Source organism: Lepisosteus platostomus, chromosome 9, assembly GCF_059453375.1.
Source record: "Lepisosteus platostomus isolate fLepPlt1 chromosome 9, fLepPlt1.hap1, whole genome shotgun sequence".
In the NCBI taxonomy this organism is placed as follows: domain Eukaryota; kingdom Metazoa; phylum Chordata; class Actinopteri; order Semionotiformes; family Lepisosteidae; genus Lepisosteus; species Lepisosteus platostomus.
In genome coordinates this window covers 1,713,066-1,727,675 of record NC_142619.1, presented here as the reverse complement: position 1 = coordinate 1,727,675, position 14,610 = coordinate 1,713,066, and the positions used below count along the sequence as shown (strand labels likewise).

The 14,610-nt window shown below is 58.3% G+C and overlaps 1 protein-coding gene across 9 annotated transcripts; it reads left to right on the top strand.

The window, feature by feature from the left end:
* The first annotated feature begins 2,356 nt into the window (after positions 1–2,356).
* On the top strand, positions 2,357–13,849 carry akt1s1 (AKT1 substrate 1 (proline-rich)). 9 transcript variants are annotated; one of them, XM_088646375.1, is made up of 7 exons: positions 2,357–2,790; positions 3,543–3,804; positions 9,517–9,600; positions 10,279–10,454; positions 11,181–11,493; positions 11,678–11,741; positions 11,952–13,849. In XM_088646375.1, exons 1-5 carry the CDS (start codon positions 2,470–2,472, stop codon positions 11,316–11,318), a joined length of 981 nt encoding a protein of 326 aa, XP_088502501.1. In that variant the 5' UTR covers positions 2,357–2,469; the 3' UTR covers positions 11,319–11,493; positions 11,678–11,741; positions 11,952–13,849. The 9 variants fall into 9 exon arrangements, with proteins under 9 accessions (XP_088502501.1, XP_088502499.1, XP_088502497.1 ...); XM_088646373.1 differs by having other exon boundaries at positions 11,614–11,741; XM_088646371.1 differs by having other exon boundaries at positions 11,181–11,555; positions 11,676–11,741.
* The last annotated feature ends 761 nt before the right edge of the window (positions 13,850–14,610 follow it).

Below are 14,610 nucleotides of genomic sequence, written 5' to 3'. Positions count from 1 at the left end.
AGCGGCCAATGGCGGATGAGAGAGCGAGCGTGTCGGGCGGGGCCACAGCGGGGGGTGAAGGCGCCGCCGCCATCTTGGTAAGGGCGAAACGTGATTTTTGCCTCATCCCAGCGTGGCGGATTAAACCAGCTGGTCACAGTGTCTATATGCAGGGTTACGGTTACAATACAAAAACAACAGCCCGTTGATATAAACTTGCCGGCTCGCTCGACGGTCAGTTTCTAAGTAGCTCCATTATTTCACAAGCCCAGAGTTATCTTAAAAACCTGACGTTATCTGACAAATAGTATCATTACTGTTAATCAATAATATTGATCAAAGCTGTGGTAACTTGCACCGGTGTCTGCAGAGACGGTGCACGATGAAGATCCTCTGTCCTTTAAAAATACTCAAATGTTCGGCATTTTGATTGAAGTAGAATCCAGAGTCGGGGAGGATTTAATTCAATCGATGAGGATGAAGGAGGTGAAGACGAAGCCTAGAGTTCACCACAAAAACACAAGCTGTACAGGAGTTCAGTCGGAAGTTAATCATTCATTCATCGGCATTAACCGTTTCCAGGCGTGACGCTTTAACAACACTGTGGCGATCTGTCACGTCGGTAAAGTCGGATCAGATCAATTTATTGTCCAGATCCAATGTCTTGCATTGGGAATCTGTCTTTCCCCAGACCCCAGTTCGCTCTCCAGGAGACACAGAGAGGGAGAGAAGCTGGGGGGTCACTGCTGGTTACTGGTTTCTTGAATAAGTGATCGCTGATCGAATGAGCCGATCGGCCTGGGTATTGATCGACCTCACACGCAGTGCAGGAGACGCCGAGCAGCTTTAGTTTAAGTTTCTGTATCTATTCCTTTTCTAGAAAGTGTTGATTTTATTTGTTACGTGCTCGTATGAAGCTCCGCTTGCTGACGCCCCCCGCCTGCCCGCCCGGAGGTCATGAAAGTATTAATGAAGTATGACGTCATTAAAGTCTTTTGAACGGGACCGAATCGGTTCTGTTTGTGCGTTTGTTTTAAAAAAAAAGGTGCTCGCGCCCTGCAACGTCACTTCCCCTCTGACCCGCACCCCCTCCCCCGCGCGCGCCTGGCTTTGACAGGAGACCCCAGGCAAAGTTCTGGGGGCGCAGAAGTTCGTACAATGGGAAGTGTCAACATTTCACAGGCGTACGTGTAGAGTTAAAAACACAACTACCCTGGGCTGTAGAGAATCCCCCCACTCACTTCTCCTGTCCTCACATTCACTCAAAATATGAAAAAATAAGCGCGGTGAGCTGGTCGGCACAACTCTTCTGGCTTATGAACTTATTTAATGTGACCCCTAACGCCACGAAACCTAAACAAATTCCCCCAGGGGGCAAGAAAGCTCGAATTGGAGACTGCGGGCAAAGTGGTTTTTGTTTTGTCGTGTTTCACTCACCCGATGATACCTTTGTTCGATCAGGTTGTGACGTTTGTAAACGTGTATGTGTGTATAAACCCCTGTTTGTTGCGTTTTCCCCTGTTGTGTTTAAAAAAAAGTTTTGGTAGGAAACAGCGCGAACGAGTGCGAACCCGACGGGAGGGGAGGTGGTGCAGCCTCGAGAACGCGCACGTACGCACGTCCACGACGCCCCGCCGAGCGCTTTATCTTCGGCGCCCCCGGACGCCTGTTGCGTGACAGAGAACAGCGCGGCCGAGCCCGTCCGGCGTGCGCGTCCGCGGGAGTGGAGCGGCGAGAGGGGCTGAGCGGGTGTCTGTCTGTGCTTGTAAACAGCTGGGCCCGGCGGGGAGAGGGACGGACCGAGCCGAACCGGCACCAGCAGCAGCACCAGCGGCGGCGGGCCGGGACGCGTGGGCCTGGCAGGCAGGGGTGCAAGGTAAGAGACGCTTCGCTGCGCTTTGTGTTGTGTTGTGTTGTGTTGTTGTGGGTCGGGAGTTTTGTGCCGACGGAGGGAGGCGCTAGCTTTCTGCACGGAGTTAGAGGGCGAGAGATGGACGGACCGGTTCGGGGGGAGAGGGTCGTGCAGCTCTGGGCTCGGTCCGGCCGAGCGCGGCGCCGGCGCAGCCCGACCCCTTGAACAGCGCCCGTTGGACCCGGAGCCGCCGCCGCCGCCCGGGCTGGACTGGACTGGCGGCCTCGGCTCGTCCGGGCCGGTACCAGAGAGCTCGGACCGACCCGGCACCCGGGACCCGGCTGCGGCAGCCCCAGCGATGGGCAGTGAGGTCCCCGGCCCCCGGGGGGCGCCGCCTGACCCGTTCTGTGTGCGTTCCTCCCGCAGGGCGTCTGAGCTGAGCTGAGCCGGGCCGAGCCCAGCCGCCTGGTCCGGAGCGACCCGACACAGTGGGGACTCGAGTCCCGGAGGACGCCGGCTCGCCCCCGGATCTCACTCCCTTCCCACTCGTTCATCCGAACGGACCCCGGAACGGGGGGGGGACAGGAGGCCGAGACCCCCGGACGAACGCGTAGGGCGCCCCACTTCCCCCGCCCGCCATGGCCGCCGTGACGACCGGCGAGGACCCCGACATGCCGGACAACCACCGGGAGAGCTGGCGGGCCCTAGTTCTGGCGGCGGAGGCGCACGCCCAGAAGACGGGCTGCGAGGTGGCCCTGGTCACGGCCCGGAAGAAGTTCCGGCCGGTGGGGGCGGAGTCGGGGGCGGGGGAGGGGCGCGCCGAGTTCGCCTACCAGGTGTGGGGGCGGGGCCAGCTGGGGGAGGCGGCGCGCCGTTACCTGGACGACATCGCCGTGCTCCACAGCGCCTCCCTGGTGACGGCGCACCGGCAGACGCGCCGGCCAGGGGACACCCCCGCGGTGAGCACACCGAGACGACACATGAACCCCTCTCTCTCTCAGTGCAGTGTTCATGTACTGGAGTGTCCAGTCAGTGTGTCTGTATGAACCCCTCTCTCTCTCAGTGCAGTGTTCATGTACTGGAGTGTCCAGTCAGTGTGTGTGTATGAACCCCTCTCTCTCTCAGTGCAGTGTTCATGTACTGGAGTGTCCAGTCAGTGTGTCTGTATTAACCCCTCTCTCTCTCAGTGCAGTGTTCATGTACTGGAGTGTCCAGTCAGTGTGTCTGTATGAACCCCTCTCTCTCTCAGTGCAGTGTTAATGTACTGGAGTGTCCAGTCAGTGTGTCTGTATGAACCCCTCTCTCTCTCAGTGCAGTGTTCATGTACTGGAGTGTCCAGTCAGTGTGTCTGTATGAACCCCTCTCTCTCTCAGTGCAGTGTTAATGTACTGGAGTGTCCAGTCAGTGTGTCTGTATGAACCCCTCTCTCTCAGTGCAGTGTTAATGTACTGGAGTGTCCAGTCAGTGTGTGTGTATTAACCCCTCTCTCTCTCAGTGCAGTGTTCATGTACTGGAGTGTCCAGTCAGTGTGTCTGTATTAACCCCTCTCTCTCTCAGTGCAGTGTTCATGTACTGGAGTGTCCAGTCAGTGTGTGTGTATTAACCCCTCTCTCTCTCAGTGCAGTGTTCATGTACTGGAGTGTCCAGTCAGTGTGTGTGTGTATTAACCCCTCTCTCTCTCTCTCTCTCTCTCTCTCTCTGTGTTTCCTAGTCTCAGTGTCTGACAGTGGAGGGCAGTGCCTCCAGTCCCAGCTCGCGCCTCTATTCGCAGAGCTACCCGTCCATCTACAGCTCGGGCCTCCTGATTGGCTCGGCGAAGCTGAGTGGCGAGCGGGACCGGGAGGGCGGGAGCCTGGAGCTGGGCGTGCGCCCGGCCGCCCGTCCCGGGACTGGGGAGGAGGAGGAGGAGGAGGCAGACGAGGATGACGAAGACGAGATGGAAGGACAGAGCGGCAATTTGAATGATGTTGCAGGTGGGCTGTCTCCCCGTCTGACCAGTGTGTGAGAGGGGCTCTGACTGGTGCTCTGTCTCTGTGAGACTGGTCCCAGTGTGTGAGAGGGGCTCTGACTGGTGCAGTCCCAGTGTGTGAGAGGGGCTCTGACTGGTGCTCTGTCTCTGTGAGACTGGTCCCAGTGTGTGAGAGGGGCTCTGACTGGTGCAGTCCCAGTGTGTGAGAGGGGCTCTGACTGGTGCCCTGTCTCTCAGACTGGAGTCCCAGTGTGTGAGAGGGGCTCTGACTGGTGCAGTCCCAGTGTGTGAGAGGGGCTCTGACTGGTGCCCTGTCTCTCAGACTGCAGTCCCAGTGTGTGAGAGGGGCTCTGACTGGTGCAGTCCCAGTGTGTGAGAGGGGCTCTGACTGGTGCAGTCCCAGTGTGTGAGAGGGGCTCTGACTGGTGCTCTGTCTCTCAGACTGGAGTCCCAGTGTGTGAGAGGGGCTCTGACTGGTGCAGTCCCAGTGTGTGAGAGGGGCTCTGACTGGTGCCCTGTCTCTCAGACTGGAGTCCCAGTGTGTGAGAGGGGCTCTGACTGGTGCAGTCCCAGTGTGTGAGAGGGGCTCTGACTGGTGCTCTGTCTCTGTGAGACTGGAGTCCCAGTGTGTGAGAGGGGCTCTGACTGGTGCAGTCCCAGTGTGTGAGAGGGGCTCTGACTGGTGCTCTGTCTTTCAGACTGGAGTCCCAGTGTGTGAGAGGGGCTCTGACTGGTGCCCTGTCTCTCAGACTGCAGTCCCAGTGTGTGAGAGGGGCTCTGACTGGTGCAGTCCCAGTGTGTGAGAGGGGCTCTGACTGGTGCCCTGTCTCTCAGACTGGAGTCCCAGTGTGTGAGAGGGGCTCTGACTGGTGCAGTCCCAGTGTGTGAGAGGGGCTCTGACTGGTGCTCTGTCTCTCAGACTGGAGTCCCAGTGTGTGAGAGGGGCTCTGACTGGTGCTCTGTCTCTGTGAGACTGGTCCCAGTGTGTGAGAGGGGCTCTGAGTGGTGCCCTGTCTCTCAGACTGCAGTCCCAGTGTGTGAGAGGGGCTCTGACTGGTGCAGTCCCAGTGTGTGAGAGGGGCTCTGACTGGTGCTCTGTCTCTCAGACTGCAGTCCCAGTGTGTGAGAGGGGCTCTGACTGGTGCAGTCCCAGTGTGTGGGAGGGGCTCTGACTGGTGCCCTGTCTCTCAGACTGGAGTCCCAGTGTGTGAGAGGGGCTCTGACTGGTGCAGTCCCAGTGTGTGAGAGGGGCTCTGACTGGTGCCCTGTCTCTCAGACTGGAGTCCCAGTGTGTGAGAGGGGCTCTGACTGGTGCAGTCCCAGTGTGTGAGAGGGGCTCTGACTGGTGCCCTGTCTCTCAGACTGCAGTCCCAGTGTGTGAGAGGGGCTCTGACTGGTGCAGTCCCAGTGTGTGAGAGGGGCTCTGACTGGTGCAGTCCCAGTGTGTGAGAGGGGCTCTGACTGGTGCTCTGTCTCTCAGACTGGAGTCCCAGTGTGTGAGAGGGGCTCTGACTGGTGCAGTCCCAGTGTGTGAGAGGGGCTCTGACTGGTGCCCTGTCTCTCAGACTGGAGTCCCAGTGTGTGAGAGGGGCTCTGACTGGTGCAGTCCCAGTGTGTGAGAGGGGCTCTGACTGGTGCTCTGTCTCTGTGAGACTGGAGTCCCAGTGTGTGAGAGGGGCTCTGACTGGTGCAGTCCCAGTGTGTGAGAGGGGCTCTGACTGGTGCTCTGTCTTTCAGACTGGAGTCCCAGTGTGTGAGAGGGGCTCTGACTGGTGCCCTGTCTCTCAGACTGCAGTCCCAGTGTGTGAGAGGGGCTCTGACTGGTGCAGTCCCAGTGTGTGAGAGGGGCTCTGACTGGTGCCCTGTCTCTCAGACTGGAGTCCCAGTGTGTGAGAGGGGCTCTGACTGGTGCAGTCCCAGTGTGTGAGAGGGGCTCTGACTGGTGCTCTGTCTCTCAGACTGGAGTCCCAGTGTGTGAGAGGGGCTCTGACTGGTGCTCTGTCTCTGTGAGACTGGTCCCAGTGTGTGAGAGGGGCTCTGAGTGGTGCCCTGTCTCTCAGACTGCAGTCCCAGTGTGTGAGAGGGGCTCTGACTGGTGCAGTCCCAGTGTGTGAGAGGGGCTCTGACTGGTGCTCTGTCTCTCAGACTGCAGTCCCAGTGTGTGAGAGGGGCTCTGACTGGTGCAGTCCCAGTGTGTGGGAGGGGCTCTGACTGGTGCCCTGTCTCTCAGACTGGAGTCCCAGTGTGTGAGAGGGGCTCTGACTGGTGCAGTCCCAGTGTGTGAGAGGGGCTCTGACTGGTGCCCTGTCTCTCAGACTGGAGTCCCAGTGTGTGAGAGGGGCTCTGACTGGTGCAGTCCCAGTGTGTGAGAGGGGCTCTGACTGGTGCCCTGTCTCTCAGACTGCAGTCCCAGTGTGTGAGAGGGGCTCTGACTGGTGCAGTCCCAGTGTGTGAGAGGGGCTCTGACTGGTGCTCTGTCTCTGTGAGACTGGTCCCAGTGTGTGAGAGGGGCTCTGACTGGTGCATTCCCAGTGTGTGAGAGGGGCTCTGACTGGTGCCCTGTCTCTCAGACTGGAGTCCCAGTGTGTGAGAGGGGCTCTGACTGGTGCAGTCCCAGTGTGTGAGAGGGGCTCTGACTGGTGCCCTGTCTTTCAGACTGGAGTCCCAGTGTGTGAGAGGGGCTCTGACTGGTGCAGTCCCAGTGTGTGAGAGGGGCTCTGACTGGTGCCCTGTCTTTCAGACTGGAGTCCCAGTGTGTGAGAGGGGCTCTGACTGGTGCCCTGTCTCTCAGACTGGAGTCCCAGTGTGTGAGAGGGGCTCTGACTGGTGCAGTCCCAGTGTGTGAGAGGGGCTCTGACTGGTGCTCTGTCTCTGTGAGACTGGTCCCAGTGTGTGAGAGGGGCTCTGACTGGTGCTCTGTCTCTCAGACTGGAGTCCCAGTGTGTGAGAGGGGCTCTGACTGGTGCAGTCCCAGTGTGTGAGAGGGGCTCTGACTGGTGCCCTGTCTCTCAGACTGCAGTCCCAGTGTGTGAGAGGGGCTCTGACTGGTGCAGTCCCAGTGTGTGAGAGGGGCTCTGACTGGTGCCCTGTCTCTCAGACTGCAGTCCCAGTGTGTGAGAGGGGCTCTGACTGGTGCAGTCCCAGTGTGTGAGAGGGGCTCTGACTGGTGCCCTGTCTCTCAGACTGGAGTCCCAGTGTGTGAGAGGGGCTCTGACTGGTGCAGTCCCAGTGTGTGAGAGGGGCTCTGACTGGTGCTCTGTCTCTCAGACTGGAGTCCCAGTGTGTGAGAGGGGCTCTGACTGGTGCCCTGTCTCTCAGACTGGAGTCCCAGTGTGTGAGAGGGGCTCTGACTGGTGCAGTCCCAGTGTGTGAGAGGGGCTCTGACTGGTGCCCTGTCTCTCAGACTGGAGTCCCAGTGTGTGAGAGGGGCTCTGACTGGTGCAGTCCCAGTGTGTGAGAGGGGCTCTGACTGGTGCTCTGTCTCTCAGACTGCAGTCCCAGTGTGTGAGAGGGGCTCTGACTGGTGCAGTCCCAGTGTGTGAGAGGCTCTGACTGGTGCTCTGTCTCTGTGAGACTGGTCCCAGTGTGTGAGAGGGGCTCTGACTGGTGCTCTGTCTCTGTGAGACTGGTCCCAGTGTGTGAGAGGGGCTCTGACTGGTGCATTCCCAGTGTGTGAGAGGGGCTCTGACTGGTGCCCTGTCTCTCAGACTGGAGTCCCAGTGTGTGAGAGGGGCTCTGACTGGTGCCCTGTCTCTCAGACTGGAGTCCCAGTGTGTGAGAGGGGCTCTGACTGGTGCAGTCCCAGTGTGTGAGAGGGGCTCTGACTGGTGCTCTGTCTCTGTGAGACTGGTCCCAGTGTGTGAGAGGGGCTCTGACTGGTGCTCTGTCTCTCAGACTGCAGTCCCAGTGTGTGAGAGGGGCTCTGACTGGTGCAGTCCCAGTGTGTGAGAGGGGCTCTGACTGGTGCTCTGTCTCTCAGACTGGAGTCCCAGTGTGTGAGAGGGGCTCTGACTGGTGCAGTCCCAGTGTGTGAGAGGGGCTCTGACTGGTGCCCTGTCTTTCAGACTGCAGTCCCAGTGTGTGAGAGGGGCTCTGACTGGTGCAGTCCCAGTGTGTGAGAGGGGCTCTGACTGGTGCCCTGTCTCTCAGACTGGAGTCCCAGTGTGTGAGAGGGGCTCTGACTGGTGCAGTCCCAGTGTGTGAGAGGGGCTCTGACTGGTGCAGTCCCAGTGTGTGAGAGGGGCTCTGACTGGTGCTCTGTCTCTCAGACTGGAGTCCCAGTGTGTGAGAGGGGCTCTGACTGGTGCAGTCCCAGTGTGTGAGAGGGGCTCTGACTGGTGCCCTGTCTTTCAGACTGCAGTCCCAGTGTGTGAGAGGGGCTCTGACTGGTGCAGTCCCAGTGTGTGAGAGGGGCTCTGACTGGTGCCCTGTCTCTCAGACTGGAGTCCCAGTGTGTGAGAGGGGCTCTGACTGGTGCAGTCCCAGTGTGTGAGAGGGGCTCTGACTGGTGCTCTGTCTCTCTCAGACTGCAGTCCCAGTGTGTGAGAGGGGCTTTGACTGGTGCTCTGTCTCTCAGACTGGAGTCCCAGTGTGTGAGAGGGGCTCTGACTGGTGCTCTGTCTCTGTGAGACTGGTCCCAGTGTGTGAGAGGGGCTCTGAGTGGTGCTCTGTCTCTCAGACTGGAGTCCCAGTGTGTGAGAGGGGCTCTGACTGGTGCCCTGTCTCTCAGACTGGAGTCCCAGTGTGTGAGAGGGGCTCTGACTGGTGCAGTCCCAGTGTGTGAGAGGGGCTCTGACTGGTGCTCTGTCTCTCAGACTGGAGTCCCAGTGTGTGAGAGGGGCTCTGACTGGTGCTCTGTCTCTCAGACTGGAGTCCCAGTGTGTGAGAGGGGCTCTGACTGGTGCAGTCCCAGTGTGTGAGAGGGGCTCTGACTGGTGCCCTGTCTCTCAGACTGGAGTCCCAGTGTGTGAGAGGGGCTCTGACTGGTGCAGTCCCAGTGTGTGAGAGGGGCTCTGACTGGTGCTCTGTCTCTCTCAGACTGCAGTCCCAGTGTGTGAGAGGGGCTCTGACTGGTGCTCTGTCTCTCAGACTGGAGTCCCAGTGTGTGAGAGGGGCTCTGACTGGTGCTCTGTCTCTGTGAGACTGGTCCCAGTGTGTGAGAGGGGCTCTGAGTGGTGCTCTGTCTCTCAGACTGGAGTCCCAGTGTGTGAGAGGGGCTCTGACTGGTGCCCTGTCTCTCAGACTGGAGTCCCAGTGTGTGAGAGGGGCTCTGACTGGTGCAGTCCCAGTGTGTGAGAGGGGCTCTGACTGGTGCCCTGTCTCTCAGACTGCAGTCCCAGTGTGTGAGAGGGGCTCTGACTGGTGCAGTCCCAGTGTGTGAGAGGGGCTCTGACTGGTGCTCTGTCTCTCAGACTGCAGTCCCAGTGTGTGAGAGGGGCTCTGACTGGTGCAGTCCCAGTGTGTGAGAGGGGCTCTGACTGGTGCAGTCCCAGTGTGTGAGAGGGGCTCTGACTGGTGCTCTGTCTCTCAGACTGGAGTCCCAGTGTGTGAGAGGGGCTCTGACTGGTGCAGTCCCAGTGTGTGAGAGGGGCTCTGACTGGTGCTCTGTCTCTCAGACTGGAGTCCCAGTGTGTGAGAGGGGCTCTGACTGGTGCAGTCCCAGTGTGTGGGAGGGGCTCTGACTGGTGCCCTGTGACCCGGGCGTGTGTCTCTGCAGGCGTCTTCTCGATGGACGAGGACTCGGTGTCGCGGGACTGCGAGCCCTTCTTCGAGTCGGACGGCGAGGAGGAGAGCACAGACGGTCAGTCGGGGCGCGGGGCCCTCACGGGGCTGTTTGTGGGGTGTGGGGGGGGCTGTCGGGTCCGGCTGCCCCTCCCCCCCCGGCGCTGCTGGGCCTGCGGGCTGGGAGTGGGCCCCCGGCTGGATCTTTCTGGATCTAGCGGGGCGGTGGAGAGCCGCTGGGAGGATCTGGGGGGGGGCTGCGTTGATCCGGTGATCCAGTTCGACCCTGGGGCTGGGGGTCTGGTCCAGGGATCTCTGCTCCGACCGGGCTCCAGGCACCCCAACTCCAGCATCGCCGACCCAAACCCCCCCCCCCTGCGGCAGCACCTTCTCTTCGGGGCGGCCAGAGGGGGTCTCCGTGGGCCGACTCCCCCCCCTGCGGCAGCACCTTCTCTTCGGGGCGGCCAGAGGGGGGTCTCCGTGGGTCGACTCCCCCCCCTGCGGCAGCACCTTCTCTTCGGGGCAGCCAGAGGGGGGGTCTCCGTGGGTCGACTCCCCCCCGCGGCAGCACCTTCTCTTCGGGGCGGCCAGAGGGGGGTCTCCGTGGGTCGACTCCCCCCCCTGCGGCAGCACCTTCTCTTCGGGGCGGCCAGAGGGGGGTCTCCGTGGGCCGACTCCCCCGCGGCCCCAGGCAGCGACAGGGGCTCCCTGACCTTGTGCCTCTGTTCCCCAATCCCCCCCCCCCCCCCCCCTGCAGGCTCCCTCAGCGAGGACGCGCCGGCGCCCCCCAGGGCCGTCGCCGTAGGGATGAGCTCGCTGTCAGCCTGCGCGGCCGCGGCGCCCCCGCTGGCCCGCTCGCTCCCCGTCTCGGTGCCAGTGTGGGCGTTCAGGGCAGGGCGCCCCTCCCACGGGGACAGTCACAGCGGAGAACGAGTGAGTGAGCCGGCCGTGAACCCCAATACCCCAAAACCCCAGTGTTAATGTACTGGAGTGTCCAGTCAGTGTGTGTGTATGAACCCCTCTCTCTCTCAGTGCAGTGTTAATGTACTGGAGTGTCCAGTCAGTGTGTCTGTATGAACCCCTCTCTCTCTCAGTGCAGTGTTAATGTACTGGAGTGTCCAGTCAGTGTGTCTGTATGAACCCCTCTCTCTCTCAGTGCAGTGTTAATGTACTGGAGTGTCCAGTCAGTGTGTCTGTATGAACCCCTCTCTCTCTCAGTGCAGTGTTAATGTACTGGAGTGTCCAGTCAGTGTGTCTGTATGAACCCCTCTCTCTCTCAGTGCAGTGTTAATGTACTGGAGTGTCCAGTCAGTGTGTCTGTATGAACCCCTCTCTCTCTCAGTGCAGTGTTAATGTACTGGAGTGTCCAGTCAGTGTGTCTGTATTAACCCCTCTCTCTCTCAGTGCAGTGTTAATGTACTGGAGTGTCCAGTCAGTGTGTCTGTATTAACCCCTCTCTCTCTCAGTGCAGTGTTAATGTACTGGAGTGTCCAGTCAGTGTGTCTGTATTAACCCCTCTCTCTCTCAGTGCAGTGTTAATGTACTGGAGTGTCCAGTCAGTGTGTCTGTATGAACCCCTCTCTCTCTCAGTGCAGTGTTAATGTACTGGAGTGTCCAGTCAGTGTGTCTGTATTAACCCCTCTCTCTCTCACTCTGCAGCAGGAGTGTCCAAACCTGGATCACATTGCTGCCAGCATGCGGGCTCTCACCATGAGTGTGACCGATGGCACAGAGATGTTTGGAGACCTGCCTCGCCCCCGGCTGAACACTGGAGACTTCAAGAAGCCGCAGTACTGACAGACGGCAGCAGAGCTGTAGAGGGAGACAGGGACAGTAAAGACTGGTGAAGAAGTACAGACACTAAGGATTAAAATAAGCTAACTTAGAGAAGTCCGTACTGAGCAGAGGTGCAGTATATGAACACACTGACTGGACACTACTGTACATTAACACTACACTGGGAGAGAGGGGGGTTAATACAGACACACTGACTGGACACTCCAGTACATTAACACTGCACTGAGAGAGAGAGGGGTTCATACAGACACACTGACTGGACACTCCAGTACATTAACACTGCACTGAGAGAGAGAGGGGTTCATACAGACACACTGACTGGACACTCCAGTACATGAACACTACACTGAGAGAGAGAGGGGTTCATACAGACACACAGACTGGACACTACAGTACATTAACACTACACTGAGAGAGAGAGGGGTTCATACAGACACACAGACTGGACACTACAGTACATTAACACTACACTGAGAGAGAGAGAGAGGGGGGTTTATACAGACACACAGACTGGACACTACAGTACATTAACACTACACTGAGAGAGAGAGAGAGAGGGGGGTTAATTCAGACACAGACTGGACACTACAGTACATTAACACTACACTGAGAGAGAGAGAGAGAGAGAGAGAGGGGTTCATACAGACACACTGACTGGACACTCCAGTAGGTTCTTTCTCTCAGTGGGGTGTTAAGCTCTTGGCACACTCCCACACAGAACACGAGCCAAGCCAGACGCTGACCCCTGTAATGAGTGGCTACAGGCTGGGGGTGGGGATGACAGTGCTGTGTTTACACCTGTGGGAGCTCCTGTGACACCACACACCTGTGACCGCATCAGAGCGGACAGGACTGTCCGCAGGGTCTGACGTAGGCGATCGTGTCCCCAGGCCTGGGGGGTTTTTAGGAGACCTGAGACGAGTGGGATGTTTTCCTTCTTGACTTGTTGTTTTTAGATGTGAAGAGGGAGGGAGGGAGGGGGTTTGTTGATTTTAACGTGACTGAGAGCCGACGGGCTGTGAGGGTGGCGATCTCGGGGTCTGGCCCCTCTGTCCTCACGACAGTGTGTGGAGTAGATGGGATCTCCAGCCCTCTGCCTGTAGAGTTTTAGGGTACAGATCCCTGTGACTCTGGGCTCATGAGGACAGGAACTGGCTCGGTCCAGTCCCCGAGAGCCCAGTCCTCCAGTCAGGGGTTAGAGGTCACTGTGAATCTGGGTTCACGAGAACAGTAACTGGCTCAGTTCAGTCCCTGAAGGACTGGTGTCTCGGGGGCTCTGGGGGTCTTCAGTCAGGGGTTAGAGGTCACTGTGAATCTGGGTTCACGAGAACAGTAACTGGCTCAGTTCAGTCCCTGAAGGACTGGTGTCTCAGGGGCTCTGGGGGTCTTCAGTCAGGGGTTAGAGGTCACTGTGAATCTGGGTTCACAAGAACAGTAACTGGTTCAGTTCAGTCCCTGAAGGACTGGTGTCTCAGGGGCTCTGGGCGTCTTCAGTCAGGGGTTAAAGGTCAGTGTGCAGCAGGGTATAGAATCAGACTCGAGCCCGGCAGTCTCTCTGGGCCTGGAGCAGAATAAGCATGGTCAGTGAAGTCAACCAGAGATCATCGGGACAAAATGTGTGTGACCCCTCCAGGACCAGTGTCCCCCCTCTGTAAGACCAGTACTACCGGCTTCAGCTTAACTGGTCTTTGACATGCAGACCCCGAGGAGTGACGTGTTTTTTTTTTTTTTTTTGATTGATGGCTAATTTTCCCCCAACACTGCAGAGGCTAGACTGCCCCCTGGTGGCCGGAGTACTGAACTGCACCCCCGCCCACGGGTTATTCTCCTCACCCTCCCTGTCCCGGGAGCGCTGGCCTGCCCCGACGAGCGGTCAGAGACGTTTTTGATTGCCCTCCGCCGCCCTGGTTGGTGGGGTGTACCCCAGAGCCCCAGCGGGGGAGCCGACTGGCCTGTGACAGTCGGCTGGAGACGACGTCCGGGCAAACCGCAGTTCAGAGGTCGACTCGCACCACCCCCACCCCCCCGTGTCTCTCTTTCCTGATCTATTGGTGACCCCGAGGTGGGGTGAGAGAGAGAGAGATATCTTTTTAATTATTATTACATGCACACAGAGAGCTGGCCCTGGGGTGCTGTCTGGGTGGAGTTTGCATGTTCTCCCCTCCCCTGGGTGCTCCGGTTTCCACCCGCGGTGGGTGGGTGGGTGGGTTGGCCGCAGGGGAGGGGGGGACTGACCCGGGCGCGAGTGCGCGTGTCTGCCCCGTGACGCCCTGGCGGCCGGGTCAGCCCAGGCCCCGTCTGTCCCCACGGCTCTGGGCTGGGCAGCGGCGGGGAGGAGGGGAGGCGCAGGGGAGACGCAGGGGAGGCCGGGAGCAGAGCCCGGGACCTGGACGGAACACAGACGCCGGATCGTTGACGCTGGAGTAGTTGGCCTTTGGAAGTCATCGACCTGGGTTTGTTCCCTGAATGATTCTTGAAGCTGTTCGGTGAAACTCTCTGGAGAAACTTTAATAAAATTTCAAAAAACAAAATCTGTTTACCTCTGCCTTTTTTTTTTGGTCTCTTTTTTTTTTTTTTCAGGCATTCCAAGAAAATACATTTTTATTCTGCTATTGTAAAAGGACTGTTCTATTGTACAATAGGAGCTATAGTAACAGACTGTTCTACTGTACTGGGGCAATAGGAGCTCCAGTCCCAGTACAGTAAACCAGTCTGTTACAATAGGAGCTACAGTCCCAGTACAGTAGACCAGTCCTGTTACAATAGGAGCTACAGTCCCAGTGCAGTAGGACAGTCTGTTACAATAGGAGCTCCAGTCCCAGTACAGTAGGACAGTCTGTTACAATAGGAGCTCCAGTCCCAGTACAGTAGGACAGTCTGTTACAATAGGAGCTCCAGTCCCAGTACAGTAGAACAGTCTGTTACAGTAGGAGCTACAGTCCCAGTACAGTAGACCAGTCTGTTACAATAGGAGCTACAGTCCCAGTGCAGTAGAACAGTCTGTTACAATAGGAGCTCCAGTCCCAGTACAGTAGGACAGTCTGTTACAATAGGAGCTCCAGTCCCAGTACAGTAGACCAGTCTGTTACAATAGGAGCTACAGTCCCAGTGCAGTAGAACAGTCTGTTACAGTAGGAGCTCCAGTCCCAGTACAGTAGACCAGTCTGTTACAATAGGAGCTACAGTCCCAGTGCAGTAGACCAGTCTTACAATAGGAGCTCCAGTCCCAGTGCAGTAGAACAGTCTGTTACATTAGGAGCTACAGTCCCAGTACAGTAGAACAGTCCTGTTA

What these genes read in the sequence shown, in the direction of transcription:
- akt1s1 (XM_088646372.1), top strand. Translation starts at nt 2,470, where the DNA reads ATGGCCGCCGTGACGACCGGCGAGGACCCCGACATGCCGGACAACCAC. An exon ending in CAATTTGAATGATGTTGCAG is followed by an intron (nt 3,805 to 9,516) that starts GTGGGCTGTCTC and finishes GTGTCTCTGCAG; the next exon opens with GCGTCTTCTCGATGGACGAG. An exon ending in ACAGTCACAGCGGAGAACGA is followed by an intron (nt 10,455 to 11,180) that starts GTGAGTGAGCCG and finishes CTCACTCTGCAG; the next exon opens with CAGGAGTGTCCAAACCTGGA.